Genomic DNA, 20,950 nt, shown 5'->3' on the forward strand with positions numbered 1-20,950 from the left:
TACAGTAGCAGTAGAAAGGAAGAGCAATCATATGAATGCATTTTGAAGTTAGGGTCATGGGATTTAATGGTATTTTGGATGTAGTATGGAGAAAGAAGCTGTAGAAGGCTAATGGTAAAGAACATACCTTTCTCCAAACAAATACCAATAATACTTAGATTTGTACACACAGCTAAAATGTAGTATTTCTGACATTATATTTCAGGACATGCTCTCACTTTGGCATAATCAAACACTCAATAAGGAACACCTCCATTTTCTATCCTTTTTGTTTTATTATCAAAGCAAGACAAACTTTTTACAGAAATCTGGACTATATGGAAAAGCAAGAAGGCATATATAAAAACCTGTAATCTCACCACTCAGAGATGAACACTGTGTGTCATTTATCAAAGAAAACATACAAATATAACTTCAAATGGAATAATAATATCCTTGGTATTATAATCTTTTTGTTTTCCCAAATAATAATATACTGTGAACATCTCTCCATGTTTCCTTTTACCACATGACTTTTAAAGGCTGTAAACGTATGATGGAAACTTAGGTTGTTTACATTTTTCCAAATCATAAACATGATAATGAGCATTATTTAGCTAAAAGTGAAAAGTTTAAAAAATTAAAGTAGGCATGTCATAAAAATTTTCTACAGAAAAGTAAGTCCTAATTAAAAGTCTAAGCTCTTCCAGAATAAATTAGATATGCCACAGATCATTCTTACATCAATTTTTTAAAAAGCATTTCATTTTTTAAAATCTTTTTGTGTGTAAAATAGAGAGTGTGTGTGAGTTTGTGTATGTGCACGTGTGTTGGGCAGCAGGAAAGACAGAGTACCACGTTTTTAATATACTTGACATTTGGGTCTAGCTTGAGGAGAGCTTACAAGATAGTGACAACCAGAATATATCTATTTATAGACAAAAAAGCACACACTTCTTTAATTTCAAACTTGAGCAGAAGATTAATGAGCTCCTCATTTGGGACCTCTGCAGCTTTTTTAAGTTCTGATCCTTTCATACTTTTACCAGTCTGTGGTTCCCCATCTTCAGCATCAAAATACTCATCATCAGACTCTAAAGGAAAAAGACATTTATTTGATCTGAGACATTGTACACTGAAAACTGCATGAAACACTCAAATCTGTTCATTTATTAGATATAATCTTCATATTCAGCATCAGAATATCTGCTTTTTTTAAACTTCCACCAAGTGACTCAACCTGACATGTAATAATCACATTTAAAATCAAATAGCACCACGTTCTTTTCTTCAATGGTTCTGTTTTTCACTATAGTTCATTCACTCAATACTCAACAAAATATTTATTGGGTATTATCTACCATGTATCAGGCTGTGCCAGCTACTAAGGATACCAGAATGACCAGGATAGACATGGTCCTGTTCTGATGAAGCTTACATTCTAGTTCAAAATTAAAACAGATCAATTAGGTCAGAGCTAGAGAAAAGCTCATGCAGAGATTGGGGCCAAAAAAAGTAGTTTATTTAGAATCTTAAGTAAGCACTGTCAACTACCAAAAAAAAAAAAAAATCCCTTCATTTATCCAATGAAGACAGAAACTTGGGCTTAAAGAAGATAAGGGACTCAAAGTCACACTAATGTAGCACAACTAGAACTAAAACCAGTAAATTACTACAGCAGTTTCAGATGGCCCTTATTTTCTAAAAATGTTATCTCTGTATAACAATGTATAGGCTTAATTTAATACAGAAAGAGTATTTTACTTTCCTTACCTGATTCCACAGCATCTAGCAACAGTGAAGTACCAAGTAGACCTTTTGTCCCACCTGAAATAACTGGAATTGAGGATACCTAGCATAGAATACAAAAAGTTTTCTTAGAAACAATGACTCAGCAGGATTAAATGTGATAAATGAGAGGAAGACTAAAAACTAATAGAGGATAAAGAGAATGGAAAGACACATACACACAACATAACACAATATACAAATCTTCCAACAAGATATATTGTGTAATCAACTAATAGTTGGCTACAATTTACAAATTTATATTAAGTCTACTGCCCACATTAACAAGGACAAAACTAAGTGTACCTCTAGTAAGTTAGTCTATTAGTACTGTATATCATTTACATTCTATCTATTACAATATTAAAGTACATCTTTTTTATAGGTCTCTGACACATGGTATCACCATGAGCTCGCTTTACCAAATTTCATTTCAAAGTAGAAATCCAACATTTCTACTGTGTAAAGATCAATTCCAATTAAAGTGACCTACAACTTGTAAGTCTAACATATAAGGACATTTTATTCCAATTGTTTTATTTGCAAGATTCTAAAGATTTTTGTTTACTTTTTCCCCCTCTAGTTTTATTTAAAACACATTTTATAAATTTGAAAGACATTTTACTTTCATTTCTGTACTTTTAGTCCTTTCACTTATAAACCTTGCCCTGAAACTGACTTTTCATCACTGCTCTAAAACAATGGTAAAAATAGGTTTATACATTTTATTGTTTCTATTTACCTGTTTCTCTGGAGACTGGGCTGATGATTTCTGTGGCAAAGGTATACTGTTCACCAAACATAGCACATCTTTCATCTTCTGGTCAGAAATTCTCACATGCATCAAAGGAAGTCCTCCTGACACTTTAAATCTAAGATACAATTCAGTGGTTTTAAGTCAGCATCTCTATATTACAAACGAGGGAAAGAACTGCATTAATGTAATTAGATTAAAACATGCCTAAACTTTTGACATGTTTTAATCTAATTACATTAATGCCTCATTTAGACAACACTGGCAAGAAATTGAAAGTTCTATGTTAGCTAAGTTTCCAGATAATTTCAACATATCCCTCTTAAGTAGCCAAACCTTTTTAACTTAACTAATTTTTATGAAAATCTTTCCAAACACAATTCTCTACCTTTCAAAACCAAAACACTACTTCCTGGTATCAAAGATTTCTTATTATCAACATCAAAGAGTATCTATCTCATCACTCTCTATCCCATTGCCTTGCTTTATTTCTTTTTATATATAGCACTCGGCAGCACCTTACATCACATTTATATTTGTTTATGTCTCCCCTAATTAAAATGTCAGCTCCATGAGGACATCTGTTTTACTCACTACTGAATCACCATTGTGATTTTATCAGTTACTTACTTTTTAGCAGGGGCTTCTACTCTGTTTCCCTATTCAATGTAATTGCCTCAGGTTTATTTGTCTCAATAGCCTTGTGGCAGCTATGTGCTGGTCATAAAGCTCTTCTTGGTTGTTGTTTATCTTTGGCTTCCTGACTAAGCTGTGAACAGCTCAAGCTGACATATGCCTAATTGCTAGATGTCACACTGGGATACAGTAAAGCACTACAGAGAAAGAAATATAAAGCACTAAATGCCTATACTGGAAAAGAACTAAGGTCTCAAATCAGTGACCTCAGCTTCTACCTTAAGAAACTAGGACTGGAAAGAAAATGAAATCCTAAGTAAACAAAAGAAAGAAATAATAAACATCAGAGTGGAAATCAGGGGGGAAAAAAGAATCAAAAGAGAGAAGATAATGGAAACCAACAGCCAGGTAGCTCAGAAGATCAACAAAATTGATAAACCTCTGATCACAGTGATCAGCAGAAAAAGAGAAAAGGCACAAATTACTTACATCAGGACTAAGAGAAATAACATCACTACAGATTCTTCGTGTATTAAATAGGTAAAAGGAAAGCAATACAAACAGTTTTATGCCATACATTCAACAACTAAGATGGACAAATTCCTTAAAACACACGAACAACTCAAAACACTTGGAACACACAGGTCATTCAAAAGAATAGATAATCTAGCCCTGTATCTATGAAAAAACATGAATTTGTAGTTAAATACCTCTCCAAATGAAAACTCCAGGGCCAGACGACTTTACTGGTGAATTCTACCTAACATTTTAGGAAGAAATAATACCATTTCTACACAATATCTTCCAGAAAACTCAATGTATGAGGCCAACATTATCCTGATACCCAAACAAGAAAAGCACAGACCAATATCCCTCATTAACACAGATATAAAAGTTTGTAATAAAATTTTGGCAAAATAAGTCCAAAAGTATTTTAAAAGAATAATACATATGGGTTGAGTATCCCTTATCAGAAATGGGACAAGAAGTGTTTCAGATTTTTGATTTTTCCAGATTTTGGAATATTTGTATTACATAATGAGATATCCTGCAGATAGGATCCAAGTCTAAACACGAAATTGATTTATGTTTCATTCACACCTTGTACACACAGTCTGAAGGTAATTTTATTTTAAAAATGTTAATAATTTTGTGCAAGAAACGAAGCTTGTGTTAAGAACTTATGTGCAGAATTTTCCATATGTGACATAACGTTGACTCTCAAAAAGTTTCAAATTTTGGAGTATTTCAAATTTTTGGTCTTTGGATTAGGGATGTTCACCACTACTAAGTGAGGTTAATCGGTAATGAAAAGTTGGTTTAACATCCACCTGATAAAGGGTATCAATAAACTACTGATACATACAACATGAATGAATCTCAAATTAATTATGCTGAATTAAAGACGTCAAACAAAAAAATTAAAAGTCTAAGATTCTACTTATGTAAAATTCTAGAAAATTCTAACAAATCTATAGTGTCAGAAAGCAGATGAATATTGTCCAGGGAGTGGGGGAACAGAATTTAAGTAGGGAAGGAAAGAAAGGAATACAAAGGGGAACAAGGACACTTTTGGAGATGATGTGTTCATTATCTTAACTGTGATGATGGTTTCGTGGCTATATAGCTAAGGCAATATTTATCAAATTGTAAACTTTAAATAGATGCAGCTTATTGAACATCAATTATATTTCAATAAATCTGTTTTTTGAAAGTATAAACATTTCATAACTGTCTATTTAAATTCAAAATTAATTTTCTATTTTTTCTCAGGATTATATGGTATTTCATTATCAAAAGAGCCTCTAATGTTTTTGAAGATTTTATTTTGTTCATATTAAGTGTTGGATTAGATTCATTCAAAAACATGAACCATCAACTTTTATACACTGTAAAAGTCCAAATATTTCTGAAGAGTTGATGTATAATTCAAATATAAATTTTCTTAAAAATACATTTCTGCTGCAAAATGGAATAATCATTATTTTTTTCTGTCTCCCACAGAAATCTATCTTTGCTTCCTTAAATTCTAGCAACTGATGCAGATATATTTCACCTGTTAATTTTCTAATATACAAGAAGCTCATACATTACCTGGCCATTCTTATGTCTTTTTCTACCATAGCTTTGGCCAACTCAACATGAATATCCATGGGTTGCAATATATGCATAGTTGATGGATGCTGAAATCGACACTTTTTCCAGTTTTCCTCTTTAAAAAATAATTTAAGATATTATGGTTTTTACAAACAGCCATGGAACATGGATAAATATTATTTTTAATGAATATTATTTTAAATTATCAGACATTCTATGGAAAATCACTGTAAATTAATCCAGAGTCAATGATTACCAATTTTTACTTCTTTCAGCATATCAGTTAAATAACCTATGCTTTTTAAATACAGACTGACAAGATCAAAGACTGTGATATAAAATAACTATATTTGGAGAATGTTCACATAACATCTTGCATTTCAAAGTAAACAGGAAAAACAAAGCCCAGAATCTATTACCTTAATTCCAGAATTAATGACCAAGGTTGATAATTACAGTGAAAAGAGGAGGAAAAACAAGAAAAAAGAAAAAAAGAGGTTTATGGGGTTCCTAAGTACAATATTTACACCCAGCTTAGTACACAATTCCAAAGCAAAGATGAGTTTTTGTGAACAAAATTTCATGACCAAAAAAGTATAATAATCACTTTTCTTCAAATAAGAAGGTCCCAAAAACAGATTTTCCAATAACTAATAGAGAACTATGCAGATCTTTATTGGTGGCAATGACTGAAAATCTTTTATCACTTATAATTCAATTATTATTATTTTTTTTTTCAAACAGGGTCTCACTCTGTCACCCAGGCTGGAATGCAGTGGCATGATCTGGGCTCACTGCAAGCTCTGCCTCCCAGGTTCATGCCATTCTCCTGCCTCAGCCTCCCAAATAGCTGGGACTACAGGCGCCAACCACCACGCTGGGATTTCACCGTGTTAGCCAGGATGGTCTCAATCTCCTGACTTCATGATCCGCCCACCTTGGCCTCCCAAAGTGCTGGGATTACAGGCGTGAGCCACCGCGTCTGGCCATAATTCAATTATTCTTAAGTACATACAAAAGAAAAGGCAGTTTTAATGGTCTATGTAAATACTCCACTTCAAGGAATTAAGAGGCTCTTAACACATGAAAAGTAAGTAGAGCATTATGTATTTACATTTTAATAAGTCTCAACACTCCTACTAGTGTATAAACTCTGCAGATAGAGACTGTAACTGTCCTTTCCTCTAATGACCTCCCACAAAGTGATACTATGATCAAGGATAATTAATAAATATGTATTGTTTCTAGAAACTAAATAAGTCTAAAAAAAAATTTACTTAAGCGTAGAAAACACCAAAGCTTTTGGAAAATAATTAAGTTAATTATCTTTAAGATATTAAGACTGTATCTACTACTTTGTAGATATATATTTCTCAGATATCTACAAAAGTAGAAAGCATAATATACTAGTAATACTATTGAAATAAAGACGAGGCTAATATAGTACAAGATTTAATAATGAAGGCAGCAAGGAAAATAATATTGAGTCATCCCAAAAGCAGTAAGACAGAAAAACATGAATCAATTGCAACTTCCATTTTGTGTTCTAAGCAGCTTTATAGTCACATTACAAAAATATAGGCTATGAATAGGCTTAGACTGAAATGGAGCTAGGTATCCTAAAATGACTACCCAAATTTCCATTTCTATTTATAAATGTTGCAGTAATTTACACTAATAGTGTCCTACATGGTTTATTTAAGCGGCCAAAAGAATATGTGTGCAAAATGGTTGTCAGGGTTGATATATAGGCACACATACATAGACGGATGCTACACAAACTACCCAACATAATCCCAAGATCCTAAAAATTGAATAATGGTTTACCTGCTCTTGCAAAAAGTAGTTGTACATTTTTTATTTCAACATCAAACTTGTCATAAGCCTTATCCATTATTTCTTCCAGAGATGATCTAGTAGTCTTCTGTAAGCCTTGATCTTTACTGTTGAGCTAAAATGAAAGACAAATCTCAATTTTTTTTTTTCCAAAACAGAAAAGCACATATATAAACATACTTTAGCTAGGTTTCAATCTTGCATTTAGTCAGTTAAAACCTAACAAAATGAAAATATTGCCCTTAATGAATAAACATTTTAATTTTCAGATAATTATTTGTAAACAAGAATATTTCAGCATACATCTCTATTAAAGTTGAGAAATAGGTGTTCAGCACATTTTCATGTTTGAGCTATCTGCCACAAATAACTTGTCTAGATGTACAACTCCTCCTCTTCCTGGATCTCAGGAATTACTGCCTCTTATAGTCCAGCTCCCCTGACCCCCATCCTACACTCTTCACCATTAAATAGCAGCGTTTTGTTCCTTCTCTGCACTATACCACAGGAATAATTAGACAACTATAACTCAGCTCCAAATTGTACTGCCTTTTCTCCCTTCCCGGTAGAAGCAAGGATCCATTCAGGAGTATACAAGGGATCTTCAAAAAGTCGATGGAAAATGCCCATTATGAAAAAACTATGCATGAATTTCAAAACTGTTTCGTACCAAAAGAAACTTGAACTAACTTTTTATAACATGACTGAACAGGATCTAGCTTGAGTCACTAAGAAGATTAAGACATCAGCTTGAAAAGGACCCCCCCATCATAGCAACATGAATTCTGCTAAAATTGAGGCAAAAAACAAATGTATGCTGAAGCTTAGGTGAAAGAATGGTGAAATCAGTAATGCTTCATGAAAAATGTATGGGAACAGTGCCCCAAAGAAATTAGCAGTTTACAAATAGATAACTAATTTTAAGAAGGGTCAAGACAATTTTGAAGATGAAGCCCACAGTGGCAGACCATGCACATCAATTTGTGAGAAAAAATTTAATCTTGTTCATTCCCTAATTGAAGAGGACTGATGATTAACAGCAGAAACAACAGTCAACACCACAGACATTTCAACTGGTTCAGCTTACACAATTCTGACTGAAAAATTAAAGTTGAGACAACTTTTTAATCAACAGGAGCCAAAACCACTGCGCTCAACTCAGCTACAGACAAGGGTAGAGCTTTTGATGGAAATTTTAAAAACAAGTGTGGGATCAAGATCCAGAAGCATTTCTTCAAAGAATTATAATAAGAAATGAAACATGGTTTGGGCATGGGGGCTCACGTCTGCAACCCCAGCACTTTGGGAGGCCGAGGTGGGCGGATCACTTGAGGTCAGGAGTTCAAGACCAGCCTGGCCAACATGGTGAAACCCCGTCTCTACTAAAAATACACAAATTGGCCAGGTGTGGTAGCGTATGCCTGTAATCCCAGCTACTTGCAAGGCTGAGGCAAGAGCAACACTTGAACCCAGGAAGCGAAGGTTGCAGTGAGCCAAGATTGCACTACTGCACTCCAGCCTGGGCGACAGTGCAAGACTCTGTCTCAAAAAAAACAAAGAGATGAAACATGGCTTTACCAGTATGATCTTAAGGACAAATCACAATTAAAGCAATGGTTATCATGATGTGAAAGTGGTCCAGTCAAAGCAAAAGTAGAGTAGTCAAGAGCAAAGGTGATGGCAACACTTTTTGGGGATGCTCCAGGCATTTTGCTTGTTGACTTTCTGGAGGGCCAAAGAACGATAGCATCTGCTTATTATGACAGTGTTTTGTCAACCAAAGTTTTAGCAGAAAAACACCCAGGAAAACTTCACCAGAGAGTCCTTCTTCACCACAACAATGCTGCTTCTGCTCATTCCTCTCACCAAATGAGGGCAGTTTTTGTAAGATTTTCTATGAGAAATCATTAGGTGCCCACCTTACAGTCCTAATTTGGCTCCTTCTAACTTTTTTTGGTTTCCTTATCTTAAAAAAAAATCTATAAACAGCACCTATTTTTCTTCAGTTAGTAATGTAGAAAAGACTACAATGACATGATTAAATTCCCAGGACCTTCAATCCTTGAGGGATGGACTAAACGGCTGGTATCATCACTTACAAAAGTGTCTTGAACTTGATGGATCTTATGTTGAGAAACAAAGTTTATGTTTTTTATTTTTATCTTTTAATTTCATTTTTCCACAAACTTTTCAAAGTCCCCTCATATATTTGAAATTGTCACCTTTTACTGGAGGCTTGGATTTCTACAAGATTCAAAATCCAAAATCCAAAAGTTATCTTGCTCTACTTAGTTGCCGACAGTGGTTTAATAAACATATATTCATATACGTACAATTTCCTATTGTCAAAATATATAGGCAACAAATAACAGTGTACAATTAAGCCCTGCTATGAAAACAGAAATGCTTCTTTCTAATTAGGAAAAGACAGAGGTAATCCAGTCCTTACTGTCAAATCACCTACCATTACAGAAAATTTGGAGGTTTTTTGTTTTAATAGTCATAAAACACATATAAAATACTCCAAGCTAGGCTTGAAAAACAGGTTAAAAAAATAAGTCTACATTTAGTTTAGTGAACTCTGAAGAAAAAAACAGCAAACTATTGGAGAGTTAGCTAGCAAACAGGTCAAAGATGGGCAGACAAAAAAATGCATATATACCTACCTGAAATGTACCAAAATCTAAAATCAGAAGATCTGACTTTTCATGGTGGAAACCTGTCTGTGGAACTACTAGATAAGAAGGCTTCAGATTTATCCTTAAATCAAGGACTTTTCGAGTTTCAATAATATGTGTAAGTCCTAAAGAAGGTAAGAAATAATGACATTAAATGGTCAAGTTGAAATATGTAATCATATTATTAACAACTAGAATAAGAATTTTACTTGAAAAGTATTACAAAGGAGTATTAGCTTTTCTCACAAATCAGATTCTCAATTCAGCATGTAAGGTGAAGACTGCATATAGCCAATAGGAAACAATTTATTATAGCACAGTATAGTAAACCCAACATAGCTAGTATTTTATGTAGGGATAGAAGAATTTATTATTTCCTTGGTTAAGGAACTGGATAAAATAGTTGCCTTGAGTTTAGAGGCCATGTTATACAAAAGTAAGTATCTTTCAAACTATATTCACACACAGTGTGATGAACAGTTTCTTAAGAACTGAGATGGAGGATGGTTTTCCACCTCAAGCTCATTCTGAAGCACGACTTCTTGACTGTAATGGCAGGAAGAATCGTCTGTACCCCATATTATGCTCTTTCTCACCTAGTCTAACAGGTATATTTGACTTTGAGTAAGCCATGTCCACTCTATACTGTAATACAGTCTGAGTTTAAAATAAAGAAAAAAAGCAACATAATATTTTGAACACAATGTTTACATTAAAGTAGACAAAACTTTTAAAACTTAGCTGATGCTTATGTAGACACTCAAATTCTTTACCTGTAGCTGTTCTCTCCTTAATTTCTTCCAGCTTCATCAATGTTGCTGATGTTATTTGCTCAAGATCCAAACCCTTATTTGATTGAAAGAATTCAACCACTGCATTGACAGTTTTCTATAACAAAAAATTTTTAATATAATCAAGTTACACATAGTTCTTTCCATGTTGTAAACTTTAATGTTTCACCTCAATTCTAAACAGCTGTAGTTTTGAACTGTGGAACTCCAAAGATATTCTGTCCAACTACATCTCCCCTTGGAGTAAAAGAGAACGTGGAGAAAGGAAGAGCCTAAGCAAGCTTACTGGAGAGGCAACAAATGTGCATATATCATTAAGGTATAAAGTATGTTCTATAGTGTCATATGGATGTAGCAGCAGACATTACTTCTAGTTTTAGCCTCCAATTAGTCAGAAGGTGAAACTCTACTTCTCTATACTCTAATTAGATTCCCTTGCACTCTGAAGTTTAGAAAATTAAGAGGAAGAAAGCCATTTAGCTCTTACCTACAAGCCAAATTTAAACTTTTAAAAAATCAGAGATTTTCCAAGATGAAAACAGTTCTGGAGACTGGTTGTTTAACAATGTGAATGTACTTAACACTACTGAACTGTAAACTTAAAAACAGTTAAGATGTTAAATTGAGTTATGTGTATTTTACCACAATTAAAATTTTTTAATTATAAAATATAATGAGTTCTGCAGTCTTTATATACTGCCTCCCCTCCACCGACCCACACACACACACACACACACACACACACACACACAGTGAATTTAGCTTTCAATCGTAAAGTAAAATTACATCAGGGATCTCAACAAGGTGGGGCGAAACTACAAGTGATGCAATGAGTAGTGAACCGTATCCATATTGCTCACTAACTTGAGATGGTGGGTAAGAGAGCCTGAAAAAGGTAAAGCCATAGATACAGAACTTGAGCCAGCATTTCCAATAACATCTAAACACCAATGCTTTTTTCCATGTTAACAATATTTAAAATTCTTTTAATCACTGCTAAAGCTCTTTGAATTTGTTCCAAACATCGAAAGAAAAGAGAAAATACACAAAAAAGAACTGGAGTAGGAAGTCAACATATAACAATTTGGGAGTAGTTGGCAAATAAACAAGAATTTTTAAAGTATATTAGATTTTTTTAAATTTAACATAAGCATAGATAAGTAAACCTTGCAGTAGGGAAAAATGTATTGCATATGAAAAAATCAAAATTAGCTCCTGAACATGTACTGCTTTTGAAACAAGAAAAACCTATTAGGAAACTTACCTATTAAGTAAATAAATGTTAAATATGAAAGAGGAGAAATAAGAAAATGTCTAGCATCCATATGCTCACCATAAAGGAAAAATTCTTCTTTTACAAATTTATTCACTTTAAATTAGAAAATTCAATATAAAATTGTCCACTCAAATAGGATGCTTACATTTTATTTTTGAATATGTCAGAAGTATAAGATGGTTTAAACAAAGAGTTACTTTCTCCTTGCACTTACAGCATCATAGATGACCTCCACAGGCTGAGACTGAACAATCAGAGTCTGGTCAGCAGGACTATCCTCTGGATTGGTTTCAAATTTAATTTTAAGCAAGGATGATGTAGTGTCACCAATTGAAGCCACAAGTGATGGTACAATATCCTGCTGTCTCAAACCTGTTATATACCAGTGTTCTAATTTTGCTTCTACCCTATAATCCAGTGAAGAACAAGGAAAGATACAGATAAGGTCTTTTGTAATCTAATGGGCTAAAATACAAATTTCCCTTTAAACACTTCTTTGAGAACCAGGACCATCAATGCACCTTATCTAAAGCTGAAGCTCAACCTTCTTATCCAGGCATTCAATTGCTCACACACAATCTGGTTTGCTGCTCTTGTTGTTTTAATTAACTCCTTTCATCTACATGAAAAACTCACTTTAGCCAAATTTAGAATACTGTAAAAGTTCTGATCACTGTTGCATGAATAAAAGATCACATGACATTGATGAACTCCTCTCCCTACTTCTATGCCACCCTTAATACCCTCTTACTCCATTCCAGCTTCTCCTAGTCATTTCCATTCGGCTAACCTAGACCTTCTCCTAGCTCAGTTATTCTCTTCCACAACTAAGCTTGTGTAGCATTAACTATGAGGCATTTAATTTTACAATATCTTCTTACCCTAGAGCTGTCTAATGTCATATAGTTCTCGAATTATTAACTTCTTGCATATCTTTTATCAGCTATAGCATACATTTCTTGAAAACAAAAACTTTTTGTACTTATCCATAGCTTTCACAGTATTGAGCCTATAAATTAAATACTATCCAATAAATATGCACAAACGAAAGGAGGGAGGGCAGAACAAATGATGAAATACCCATACAGCGCCATAACAAAACAAAAGCAAATATAAAAAGACTATCTTGACATATACATGCAAGAGAAATTAAAGAAGAGCTGGCATTAATCATTTTTAATCCTGAATAACACACCACATTTTTTGCCTAAAACTATAACTAAAAATAAAAATTGAAATAAATTTTTAAAAACTTACTTAAGTGCTTGTGCTCCTGGTCGCTGAAATACTTGAGTGCCCAGCCCAATTATCTGAATTTTTAGTATTTCTGGAATATTCTTGTTTTCTCTTATCGTAACAGAGGTGCTTACTAACTTCAGGGTCATTATATGGGCAACATACTATACAGAAAGAATAAAATTAAAATTGTTAAAGTTTAAATAACTATTACTTTCTTTAATAATTTCTTATTTAAATTTGTTGAATTATAAAGCAACCTAACAAATAGAGCACGGTAGGTTCTGGCATCCATATGCTCATCATAAAGGAAAAATTCTTCTTTTACAAATGTATTCCCTATAAATTAGAAAATTCAATATAAAATTGTCCACTCAAATAGGATGCTTACAAAAGATCTAGAAATTCATTTCTCTGAAGTTTTATTTTATTTTTGAGACATAGTCTTGCTCTGTTGCCCGGGCTGGAGTACAGTGGCTCAATCACAGCTCACTGCAACCTCCACTTTCCGGGTTCAAGAGATTCTCCTGACTCAGCCTCCCAAGTAGCTAGGATCACAGGTGCCCATCACCATGCCAAGCTAAGTTTTGTGTTTTTAGTAGAGACGGGGTTTCACCATGTTGGCCAGGCTGGTCTCGAACTCCTGACCTCAGGTGATCTGCCCACCCCGGCCTCCCAGAGTGCTAGGAATACAGGCAAAAGCCACCGTACCCAGCCTTCCCTTAGTTTTATAGGTTATAACAACGAAACAATTACAAACCATTTTGTGGCATATTCAATTCAGTAGCTTTTTCTGAAAAAAACTATTTCAGAATAATCCTGTGGCTGAAGGAAAAACATATGCTTGATTGCTGTGCAGAGTTAGTAAGACAGTGAGAAAATAAATCCTGACCCCAAAATTACTGAGCCAAGATTGAAGGTAAAACAGAGAACCAGGGAGATGATCCTGGAATCTGAGGATCTGCTTCTCCTAGAGGTATTCGGAAATTTCAGAGGGGACAGCCTAGGGGCTGTGAAGTTAGGCTAGCAGGGTCAAAATTGGAAACCAGGTCCCATCAAAAGGTAAAAGCACTGATAAAACACATTTTATTTTGCCTGGGACCCTAAAGGGTTATATCATAAGAGTAAAAGTGAACTGGAAGCAGGCAAACTCCCATGATCTGGCAGCACAGCATCAAATCATCTCAATACCTACAGTAACAATGATTGGTGCACGTACACACATACACACTCTCACACACACACACACGTACACACACACGTACACACACACACGTACACACACACACACAGGCTCACTAGATTCATGACCAATTGGAACAAAAACCAGCAGAAACAACAGAAAATAGATTCACAGGAGCTCTAGACATCAAGAGTCTAATTTTAGACTTACTCAGACTACTAGATTTATTAGGGTCAAAGACATAAAAGATAAAACAGCATGTTAGCAAGAACTTGGAAGCTATAAAAAAAGAACCAAATAGAAATTCAAGAACTGAAACAGACAAAAACCAATTAAGAATTCAATAAATGAGTTTAATAGTAATATACAAAGAGCTGAAGAGAGAATTAGAGGAAACTAGCCAAAGAATAAACAGATAAAGAACTTGGAAATACCTCAGAGAAAATAAGACACACATGATATTATGAAAAGAGCCTACTAAGTACATTAGAAGTCCCAAAGGATGAAGTATAAAAGAATGATGGGAAATAAAACTGGGAAGTGAGGATTTTTTTCCCATATTGATGAAACCTCAAGATGTCCAAACAGGAAGAAGTCCAAACAGTATAAACAAAAATGAATACATACATACAGCTGAATACACAAAAGAAAATGCAGGCCTAACAACAATGAAATTATATCTTCAAAACTCAGAAAATCATTAACAACCTAGAATTCTATACACAGAAGTATCCTTCAAGAAATAAGAAAAAATAGACATTTTCAGAAAAACAAAAAAAAAATTAAAAACTTGTCACCAGCAGAACTACATTTAACAAAATAATATAATCGGCATTGTTCAAGTAGAAGGAAAATTACTGACAGATGGTCAGAGACACAAAAAGGAATTATGTGACTGGAATATTCAATATTGCTTAAATTACAACTGTCCCCATAATAATTTACAGATTCAATGTAATCTCTAACAAAAGCAGCATGTACTTTTGAAAACACTGATAAGATGATTCTAAAAGGTACACATAAGTGGAAAAGGCCTAAAAGGCCTAAAATAGCCAAAACACTCTTTAAAAAAAAAAAAAAAAAAAAGAGGCTAGGCATGGTGGCTCACGCCTGTAATCCCAACACTCTGGTAGGCTGAGGCGGGCAGATCACGAGGTCAGGAGTTCGAGACCACCTTGGCTAACACAGTGAAACCCCATCTCTACTAAAAATACAAAAAATGAGCTGGGCGTGGTGGCGGGAGCCTGTAGTCCCAGCTACGTGGGAGGCTGAGGCAGGAGAATGGCATGAACCCAGGAAGCAGAGCTTACAGTGAGCTGAGATTGCACCACTGCACTCCAGCCTGGGTGACAGAGCGACACTCTGTCTCAAAAAAAAAGAAAAACAAGTCAGAGGTCTTACTTTGAGACTTAAAAAACTATAATAATAAGTACATTAGTCCATTCGCATGCTGCTAATAAAGACATACCTGAGACTAGATAATTTATCAAAGAAAGAGGTTTAATGGACTCATAGTTCCACATGGCTGGGGAGGCCTCACAATCATGGCAGAAGGCAAGGGAAGAGCAAAGACAATGTCTTACATAGCAGGCAAGAGAGCTTGTGCAGGGGAACTCCCATGTATAAAACCATCAGATCTCACGAGACTTACTCAATACCATGAAAACAGTATGGGAGATACGCTCCCAATCATTCGATTTTCTCCACTTGGACCCGCCCTTGGCACGTGGGGATTATTACAATTTAAGGTGAGAGCTGGGTGGGGACACAGCCAAACCATAGCATCAAGATTGGGGCCATAAGTGTAAAAATAGACAAAGAGTTCAATGAGAGTCCACTGTATCCACACATATAAAGTCAATTTATTTTCAACCAAAGGGACAACTCAATTCAATAAGAAAAAAAATGCAGTCTTTTTAAAATACCACTCAAACAACTGGATAAACATAGGGAAAAAATAAACCTCAACCCACATGCCACTCCAAATACAAAAATTATTTTAAGATGAATACTAAACTAAAGATAAAACCCAGAACCCCATAAGTTTCTAGAAAGAATACATAGGAGAGTATCTTTGTGACTCTGAGGTAGGCAAAGGTTTCTTGAACAGATCTAACGTTAGCAGTAACCATAAGAAAAAACACTTCATCAGTAGAAAATTAAAATTGTTTCTCATAAATAACTACCATTAAGAAAATCAAGAGGCAAGCCACAAATTGAAAAATTTATACATGCACCTATAGCAAAATGTACATATCTATATCTATACACAAACACAACAAAAGTCTTGTATGCAAATATAAAAATAACTTCCACAAACAACAATAAAAGGACAAACAACCCAATTTAAAAATGACCAAAAATCACACATGAACAAATAGAGATGGCCAATAAGACATGAAAAGACAGTCAACATCTGCATTAGTCTGTTTTCACACTGCTATAAAGAACTGCCCTAGACTGGGTAATTTGTAAAGAAAAGAGGTTTAACTGACTATCTTTCAGCATGGCTGGGAGGCCTCAGGAAACAAAATCATGGCAGAAGGCCATGGGGAAGCAAGGTACCTTCTTCACAAGGTGGCAGGAAGGAATAGTGTTGAGTGAAGGGGGAAGAGGCCCTTATAAAATCATCAGATGTCATGAGAATTAACTCACTATCACAACAGTGTGGTGGAAACCACCCCCATTACTCAATTATTACTACCTGGTCTCTCCCTTGATGGCGGTGAGGGGTGGATTATGGGGATTGCAATTCAAGATGAGATCTGGGTGAGGACACAAAAGCCTAACCATAACAACATCATTAGTCATTAGGAAAATGCAAATTAAAACTATAGTCGAGGAACATATCAAATCCGCTTAAATGGCTAAAATTAAAAAGCCTGACAATATCAAATGTGGCAAGAATATGTAGCATCTGGAACTAGTGGTAGGAATATAAAATATTACAACTTTCCGAGAAGTGTTTGCCAGTTTTTAGAAAAGTTATACATATTTACCCTATGACCCAGCAACTCTACTCCCAGATATTTAACTCAAGAGAAATAAAAACATATCTCCACCAAAGACTTGTACAAGTATGTTCATAGCAGTGTTATCTGCAATAGCCCAAACCCGAAACCACAAACATATATATCTACAGGAAATAGATAAGAAATTATGGTATATTCATACAATGAAAACAAAATAACAGTGTTGGTAGTAAAAAACAAAAAGAAATAAAAGATACAATTACTATAAAAATCAGGATAATGGTTACCTTTGGAGAAGCAATGATGGAGGACATAGGGGCTTCTAAGGTGACAGCAATATTCTAAATCTTGACCTTCATAATAATTAAACACTCTTCCCTTTTTAGTCAATGAAATAGGCAGTACATTTTGGTTTTGCTTTCTCTTTTATATATGTCATGCTTCACAATTTGAAAAAAATTTCTTAGGATAAAATTTTTTTAAGATTCTATTTAGCACTATAATAAGTACTTTTGTCAGGTTATTCTTACGTTCACTAAAACTACTTAAATCTAAAGTTGGAGGCTGGGCACAGTGGCTTACACCTGTAATCCCAGCACTTTGGGAGGCTGAGGATGGCAGATCATCTGAGGTCAGGAATTCGAGACCAGCCTGGTCAACATGGCGAAACCCCGTGTCTACTAAAATTACAAAGATTAGCCAGATGGGGTGGTGGGTGCCTGTAATCCCAGCTACTCAGGAGGCTGAGGCAGGAGAATCGCTTGAACCCAGGAGGCAGAGCCAAGATCACACCACTGCACTCCAGCCTGGGCGACAGAGCAAGATTCCATCTCAAAAAAATAAAAATAAAATAAAGTTGGAGAGAGAACCTGACTGAAAGCATTTAATCATTAAGTAGCAGAGTAGAATTGAAAATATTTTTATTACTTAAAAAAAATCAGTAACTCTAACCCAATTCAATCTAACATAGTATAATGAGACAAAATTCCTTTAAACCACTTAAATAATTACCTGCTTAGGTAAAGTTAGGTTGTGAGTACTCTCACTATAACCAATGGCAGTGAAGAGTTTATCCTTTTCCTCTGGAGTCATAAGGTCATCAATAGCTATGAAAAAACAACATTTTAAGAAATTAATTGCTTCCATTTTACAGATATAACTAAAAAGACTAACCAAACTAACAAGTATCCTAAAATCAACAGACACAAATGCTAAAGCAAAATTAGCCAGGTAATATCCGCTAATATACTACAACTTTGACAAAATATATTCTATTTGCTTGCTAAGGTCAAGAAAAGGCAAAGAGACACCATTAAGGAAATTCAGTTCTAATATAAGGATTTCAGAATTTCCTAATTATTTTAAAACTTAAGTGAAACTTGTAATTAAATATCTATGTAAAAGGTAACAAAAAATGCTAAATGTTGAGACCTCTAAATTTAAACATTTTAAATTTGACATAAATATTATTTCACAAAAAATCAAAGGTTTATTTTAGTCTAAGTTTTATTTTAGATAAACATAGGAATATTCCAGCTTGATGTGTCTGCTTATATATTTGCTATACTGAGCTAATTTATTTCAAATGTATTTCAAAATAAAACTCAACAGGAAGATATAATTTACATAGTGGTTTTTTGTTTTTTGTTTTTTTGTTTTTCACTTAACACTGTACAATAACTTATCTGACTTGGAACTTACTTTCAGGAATCAATGATTCTTCGTCCTTTTTCTTAGACTCTTTCTTACCCCAAAACCCACTAAACCAGCCTCCACGTTTCTCGCCTGTGTCAGCAGACTTTTTCCTTAATTTTTGCCCAGACCGAATCACCTAAAAAATAAAAATTAAAAAATTTACTTGAAGAATGTTGCCCTCTTCATTTTCACGTATAGCCTGGAAAAAAATAATGGTTCATTTTTTTCTTTAACGCTATGTAAGATTGAACCAGTCAAGATCTTAAATGACGCTCACAACATAATTTAGTTAAATGTAGTCCCCCGTTAGTTTATTAATACTTCTCACACCAACTGATAGCATTCTGACGAGGCTGCATGTTATGAGCTATATAGTTAAGGTTCCAACTAAAATATTTCTAAACAACGTTACTTCCAAATTTTTAAGTTAAGGAGCCACTAGAACTGCATGTTTATAAAATGAAAAGTTCCTTGAAAGGGAACACACACAAAAAAAGTACTAATTTGAAACAATTATATTTCAGAATTCATATATATTGCTGGCTTGCTAAGACAATGGCAGAAGGAGGGATATAAATTAAAATAGTCCTTGAATCTCATTTCACCCTCTTTTTTCAACAAATCCTGACTAGATTTTCTATCGTTCCTTCTCTTTCCCACTTTTCAGAGAAATATAGATGAATAACCAAAGGCAGAAAACAGGGATAAAGAAAATAAAGGGGATAAGTAATTTAGATTCTATGTTCTCATTCCCTGAATAAGTAAATTTCAATAATTCTTCCACTTAAAGTATTTTAAAATGGTAGTCAATGGATAACATATTGTAAGCCTCTGTGTGTAATAAAAAGTGGAATAATACAAAAGAGATGATGAAAGTAAAGAGTTGAATTCTATAGTAAAGAGAATAGGTTTGATTGGTGAATGTAAACACTAAGGATGGGCAAAATGGTAAACTTTTGTCACAAGCTATGAATGAGTGTGTACATTTTCAAGCCCTGTTTGAAACTGCAAGATGAAAATGAATGACAAATCAGCTACTGTGGATACCACAGCTCAGTGGTATTTAATCCTTGCTGCACAAAAGAATCATCTAGAAGCTTTATGAGAAAAAATGCCAAAACCAAAGCCCCACCACACAACAATTAAATCAAATCTTGAGAGAGTGGGTTCTAGGTAGGCACTGTTTTTTGTTTTTTGTTTTTTTTTAATTCCCCTGGTGATTCTAACATGCAGCCAAGGTTCAGAACCACTGAGATGACAACAAACTAATTTCCTTCAACAGCAGAGATCATGATACAGAAAATTAACTGCTTCAACAGTTTCACAAGTAGATGAAACTGAGCTATTTTGGAAATGACACCCAATTAAATGTATATCATCTGTTTCCGCTTTTAAGAATCTTCTATGAATTCTTTTAGGGAAAATGCAACCAGAGACTTCAAATTTAAACCTCTCTTAGATACTGAGACTTAATAAATAGACGAATTTATAAATAGTTTTTATAAATCTAAATGCAGAAAAAGCTATAAAGCATTTGGATATTTTGTTAACATCTCTTTTAACCAAACTGATAGTTTTAAGTTTTAAAACGGCAGGCACTAAATTGTATTTTTTCATTGTTACCATCTTCTTAGCTACCATAAAAATTATTCTTTATAAAAATAGATAATACATTTTTTTTACACTTTGGGGGAAAGAAACCTTTTTATTCTGGAAAAAATTAATTAACCGAAATTAACCTTTTTAAAATATCCTGATAAGAGACATCAAGATAATATGGCGACAAATCCCAACATTCAACTTCCTCCCAAATCTCTAAATATCTAATAACCTTTAAAAGAAAGATAAAGCCATTATTAGCATTAGCATTGAAACCTGAAAGGTGTGATCAGCACGCTACAAATTTCAAGGAATTTCAAAATAAACTGAAAATTTTAGACATAATAAAGAGAAAAAGAGATGAATTAGTAGGAAAGCACATAATCAAAAATACTAATTTCAAACAATAAGAAAGGCTATAAAGAAAATG

General features: G+C 34.1%; 1 protein-coding gene across 2 annotated transcripts in view; it reads right to left on the bottom strand.

Moving 5' to 3' along the window:
• Positions 1-20,950, bottom strand: part of VPS13C (vacuolar protein sorting 13 homolog C (S. cerevisiae)) — a 189,868-nt gene that overhangs the window by 112,521 nt on the left and 56,397 nt on the right. For both annotated transcript variants that reach the window (XM_011975761.1, XM_011975760.1), the window contains 11 exons: positions 18,928-19,057; positions 18,238-18,332; positions 13,093-13,235; positions 12,050-12,242; positions 10,542-10,656; positions 9,757-9,893; positions 7,082-7,205; positions 5,252-5,369; positions 2,510-2,639; positions 1,753-1,831; positions 934-1,073 (listed from right to left, as the gene is read on the bottom strand). In XM_011975761.1, coding sequence (XP_011831151.1) covers positions 934-1,073; positions 1,753-1,831; positions 2,510-2,639; positions 5,252-5,369; positions 7,082-7,205; positions 9,757-9,893; positions 10,542-10,656; positions 12,050-12,242; positions 13,093-13,235; positions 18,238-18,332; positions 18,928-19,057 — 1,404 coding nt within the window. The remainder of the gene's footprint in view (positions 1-933; positions 1,074-1,752; positions 1,832-2,509; positions 2,640-5,251; positions 5,370-7,081; positions 7,206-9,756; positions 9,894-10,541; positions 10,657-12,049; positions 12,243-13,092; positions 13,236-18,237; positions 18,333-18,927; positions 19,058-20,950) is intronic.

This window comes from Mandrillus leucophaeus, unplaced genomic scaffold (assembly GCF_000951045.1).
Source record: "Mandrillus leucophaeus isolate KB7577 unplaced genomic scaffold, Mleu.le_1.0 Scaffold1583, whole genome shotgun sequence".
Lineage (NCBI taxonomy): Eukaryota > Metazoa > Chordata > Mammalia > Primates > Cercopithecidae > Mandrillus > Mandrillus leucophaeus.